We start from the raw sequence: 5,819 nt of genomic DNA, 5'->3' as shown, positions 1-5,819 counted from the left end.
AAACTTGTTGATCAATCATAATCCGTTTTCAAAATTAAAATCTGTCAAACCAAATTCTTCCAGTTTTGTCTAGCTTATTGATCTAAAAGTCACTTTTTTTTCATAGATTTGAGCCTCCTCCAGCCCCCTTAAGGTTTATTTTATGATACGGAAATTAAATATATTGAAAAACATTATAACAAACAAAATTAATGTTTAGATTGGACAAATTTACATTAGTTTTGATTTTTGACAAAACCTGCTGCAGCCCCCTTAACTCAAATTTCTCAAAAAATTTGACGCGATAGATTATCATTAGTATACATACAAATAATATATTTGCAGTCAAATTGAGAATTAAATTTAAAGAATTTTTTTCATTTTACAGAGCCCGTGGATGTTTTTTAAAATACCGAGAACCGAATACAAAGAGAAGAAACTCCAAGTAGGACTCAAGTTTTTTGAAGATCTCTTGAGAGATTCTTGGGCTGCCGGCGATTCAATGACTGTGGCCGATGTGGCTTTGGTGGCTTCCATTTCGACAATCAAAGTATTTTCTAAATGAGTTTATTTTACTCATCAGTGTAATAACTTGGACATAATATGTTTAACACGCATTTTTGTATTTTCAGGCTGTCGGTGTTGACTTGACGAAGTACACCAACATCTCTAAATGGTTTCAAAATTGCAAGGCAACTATCAAGGGATACAACGAGGCTAATAACGAGGGAATTGAAGTAGTCAAAACTATGGTAGCCAATAGAAAGCTGGAAGACAAAATGAAATTAGAAGAAGCAGTCGAGAAGGAACAATCAGTTACCAATAATGATGTATTGAAAGCGGTTAAAACCCTAATGCAAGCTGTACAACATCAAGTCATATCCCAAGAATACTCTGAAATGTTGCAAAAATTAATGAGTAACATGGTGACCATAACAACCGTTTAAAAATTTAAAAATTTAATAATATCTACGAAACACTAGATTTAATTTAAATTATGTATACATATATGTATTTACTTTGTATTTGGCACTTAACGTAGTCCATGTAATACCTACTATAAATAATAAATGTAAAAAATAAAATGTTTTCAAAAAATTCGTATCACCTTTTATAGTGATCAAAATACTCTCGGAAAAACGTGATCAGTATAAAAGGCGACCACTGTATTTATAATATTAAACGTACAACGACACGCAACGTGTGTAATGTAGGTTATAATTAAAGATATGATATTCCAATTTATTTATTTATTGCATTGACGAGTTAAAAGTTAAAATTAAGTTAAAACGTTAAGTTAATCAACTCGTTACCTACTTTCTTTTTTAAATTAACTTTTAACTTAATAAGTTACTTAAGTTACTTGTTGTTAACGAATGTTATATATCAGTTTTTAATATCGGTGAGTGAATGCATCAAGCACATGACTTTTTACTTAAAAAAATAGATTTATATAAACATACATTATAAATTATTACACTAAAGTTTTACTTATATTTTTACACTTTTATACACTTACTATTTTATATGGATATATTTTACTTATATTTTTTAATACTGAAACATATAACTTACATTTTTACTAAATTTTAGTGAATTTTACATTTATATAACGAATTTCGTAATATGAATAAAAATATGAGAAAGGAAATAATTTTTGGAGGAAAATGATAGTCATCTCATCATGGTGTTCTCTCGGTAATGCTAAATGGTTCTTAAAAATATTATACATATATTTTTATTCGGCCGAGTTAACACTACAATCATTTTTACCTGATAAAAAACATGGGCCGAGTTTACAATTTCCTGATTTTACACTTGACAATACGTTAGAGTAGGTCTATTTGTATTATAGTAGGGACTATGAACATGTGTGAGTGTGTTTGTTTAAGTTACTAGAAGTCATATAAAATTATGTAATTATATACTTTAGCAGGGATGGAAAACGTTTTTAATTTTTTCGTTTTCGTTTTTGTTTATTAATTTAAAAAATATCGTTTTTGTTTAACGTTTTTAAACGTTTTTTAATATTACATTTTTGATTAAAGTTTTTAAAAACGTTATTTTTCAATATTGTTTTTGATTAACGTTTTTAAAAACGTTATTTTCCTATTGTTTCCAAATAACGTTTTTGATATTATATATATTTTTTTCTTATATTATATTATATTCTCATAATTTATAACTTTTAACTTTCAAGTTATTATAGTAATGTGAAATATAGAAGTGCACATAAAAGTTAAAAATAAAAATAAATTATTCTTAATGGTTAATATTTAAATTATAAATCAAAATTATAATTTAATAAAAATTAGAAAATTAAAAATTTTTGATTTAAAATTAAAATGTTTTTAAAGTTAAACATTTTTAAGTAAAGACAAGTGAAATGTTTTCCAATTTTTTTTTTTTTCGTGGTATAAATAATTTAATAATGTATAATACTATAATTTATTTTCGTTTTCGTTTTTGATTTAGTTATTAATTTTTTTTCGGTTTTTGTGATTTTTTGCTATCGTTTTTCAGTTATTTTATTAATTGTTTTCGTTTATTGTTTTTTTCCGTTTAATAACATTTTTTAAAAATGTTTTCAAAAACGTTTTCCATCCCTGAATTAAAGTGCTCCTTTTTAAGAATGTCCGCGTCTTTGTAAAAAGCCATGTGATCTGATATAAGTTTGTGACCCCAAAAAACAAAAAGGGCACATAATATGTGCCACATATGCATCACTTTTTCTATGTTAGGCTTGTTGATAGAATATATATATTTATTTATTAATGTTCGTTTAAAACAAAGATATATGTTTCTGATAAAAGCTCCACGTCATACAATCTAATACACGTTTTATACATGTAAACACTGGGCTCAAAGGAGTATAGTTGAAAAGGATATTATTAATTGATTTCGTAAATCGTATAACTATACCAATAAAATATTACTTTACGTTTTTCCGTCAACTATTGTAAACGTGAAATAAATATAAAATATAGTCAATTTTATGTAGCTCAAACCTTTATACATCTCATTTCTTGATATATCAAATGCTCAAATGCATATAATTTTCCTTTTTATAATTACACGTCACGGTCACGACATCTGTAGTTGATTTTTGATACCTCGACGTATTATGTAGCTTCGCAACCCCTCCGCCCCTTGAAATTTGAGTAACCGAAGTTGGCTATCTACCATTAAAGTATTTATAATAATAATAGACAATAGTATAGTATAGTATTAGTTGCATTTTGATCTTTTAAATTCTAATAAAATAATATTACAAATATGACTTTTTTACGGCTGTAGAGTTGCTTATAATTAATGAATAAAAAACTCTCATAAAATGATTATATCATTGAGAAAAAAAATACAAAACAGCCTTCATTAAGATTTTACGGTGACGAACATCCTCGATAAGTAACCGTATAGATATATAGGAAGTAATCACAAAGATCTTAAATTTGACAAACATAAAGTACCTATTTTTGGTGGAAATAGTTTAACCGTCGTTTAAAACTGCGTATCCCATAAAAAGATTACTTGTTTACCAAGTTATACCAAATTATAAATAAGGAAACAATGTGAACGTGATGTCAGTAATAGATCGTCCTACATATTGCTTAAAATGTCGAGATATTAATGTAGGCCAAATATGAATGAAAAGTTTCTGAGTAGTTACTTTAAATACTAAAGAATAAGACTTTATTAAATACATATTATTTACTTTTTGTTGTTGAAAATTAAAAGGTGCTTTATGAATCCATAATATTTTGAGTACTGAATACTCATTTAAGAGTAAAATTGAAATTAAATTGTTAGGAATTTTAACTTTTGACAGCTTGGGTTTTTTGAGTGCTTTATTCAATTTTCATCATGATTTTGTATTTAACGCAGTCTTTCGTCTATCCCTTCGTTACTAACTCTGATTTAAGTTGGCGACCCCACCCCCCCCAAAAAAAGGCACATGTGCATTATTTTTTACATGTTAGACATGTTAACAGAATATTAACGCTGTTTTAAAACGAATAAATATGTTTTCGCTAAAAGCGCCACGTCATTCAATCTAATACACATCTTAACACGGGCACACTGCCACACTTAAATCTAAGGAATATAGCTGGAATGAATTTTATTTGATAGGTATCGTACATCATATAACAAGACCAAAGAAATTACTTTACGTTTCACTATACTTACCGTCAACTATTGTCTCCACAATCAAGTTAGATTCTTATATATATAGATTATTTAATAATTGTTGACAATTCTAATATAATGCATTCAATATTTCGGACACAAATTTTTCAACTACATTCGACGATTGAAAAATACCAAATATATCGTATAAACGACTCAAGAGTAGAAATTGAGTTTATATTTTTATGAATTTTAATATTTTACAGTTTCCGTTTTTTATTTGGTTTGGTACATTTTTATTCGGCTTTTGAATTTTACGTTAAAAGCCTAATTCCGTAATTTAAGTCTGTGACCCAAAAAAACAAAAGAATGCTCAAATACATAATTTTTTACATATAACGATTTCAAACAGAATATGTTTATTTAACAAGGTCTGTTTAAAAGGAATAATTAATATGCACATGTGAAAAGTTCCACGTCATACAATTTTATAATACACGTACCTATGTTCTTAACGGTAAACGAATTACTGTACTTACTATGATTATTGTTACACAAATAAGAAATAACTACCTACTTATCTGTGACTGGTTCTATGCAATACATTATATTCCTCAATATATACAGAATATACTACTTATTTTTTATGCAGCGTAGGTGTAATACATAATCATTGTATTTATTAATAATTTTTACTTCAGTATAATAGAAAAAGACTTATTTCTGTTTAGGGGCTAAGCCTCCTGAACAATTTCAATTGCTCCCCCTTTCAAAAGATCAAACATTTCCTGAATTCGTTTTCAGTTTGTAAAATATTATTATAGTAGAACTTTAGCCCCCCAAAATATCGAACGCTATTTGTGTTTATGGCATAGTGAATAGTTTTCAAAACAAAAGTAAATAGTATGCTTTTAATAGAGTCTTATCTCTAATAGCGTTTTCGATATGACTGCAGTAGTGTGGTTAGTTGCATGTACAGCGTACAAATGATAACATCCATAATCCTGCTCAGTGCAGTCAATTTAAGGAGCATCTGAAACATGCATGCTGACCGCGGGAAAATGATTAATATGATATCAATTATTTTATTTTTGAAAACTTGCTATTTGTTGCCTAATTAATAAAAGATAAAGTGCACCGTCGTGAAGAGCTCGTGCGATTATCACTGTACTGAGTGCAAGAAACCTGCAGAGTGCACGCATGTGGATCATTAAAAACCGCACTAGTGGTGCACTGATATTCCATAATATGAAACATAAAATAATTGCACCAGGGCAATAGTGCATTCATGTGGAAAACGCTATTAGTATTTAAAGTAAAATAATTCAATAACTTTTAGTTCAAATTTCGACCACAATACGTCAACACTTTCAATAAAATCATATTAATTATTACCATTCAAAATTGGATCAATGCAGGTTCTCTTTCAGGCAACTAAAGTTTGACCCACATGACACTTCTAAAATGTTCTGGAAAAATATAACTACATAGGTAGGTACCTAGTTGAAAATTTTTTTTTTTTTTTTTTTTTTTTTTATTGATCTTATAAAACATCGGCTACTGTGACCATTAGTTTACAATTTACAGTAATTTAAAAATATTTACAATTCATAATAATATATATATTGTGGAAAAGGGCTTAAATTAGGTTGTATAGCTGGATTTTCTTTTATGTACAGTATGATGTTGCGGATTGATTGGGTGTCAGTCCT

At 27.8% G+C, this 5,819-nt stretch overlaps 1 protein-coding gene across 1 annotated transcript in view; it reads left to right on the top strand.

The window, feature by feature from the left end:
• The window catches only part of LOC100574427, a 20,747-nt gene extending 19,350 nt beyond the window's left edge, over positions 1 to 1,397 (top strand). Inside the window, exons 8-9 of the mRNA XM_029490025.1 lie at positions 368 to 529; positions 612 to 1,397. Coding sequence (XP_029345885.1) covers positions 368 to 529; positions 612 to 926 — 477 coding nt within the window. The 3' untranslated portion in view covers positions 927 to 1,397. The remainder of the gene's footprint in view (positions 1 to 367; positions 530 to 611) is intronic.
• The last annotated feature ends 4,422 nt before the right edge of the window (positions 1,398 to 5,819 follow it).

The sequence above is a fragment of the Acyrthosiphon pisum genome, chromosome A2 (assembly GCF_005508785.2).
Source record: "Acyrthosiphon pisum isolate AL4f chromosome A2, pea_aphid_22Mar2018_4r6ur, whole genome shotgun sequence".
NCBI lineage: Eukaryota > Metazoa > Arthropoda > Insecta > Hemiptera > Aphididae > Acyrthosiphon > Acyrthosiphon pisum.
This window is presented reverse-complemented; position numbering and strand designations above follow the sequence as displayed.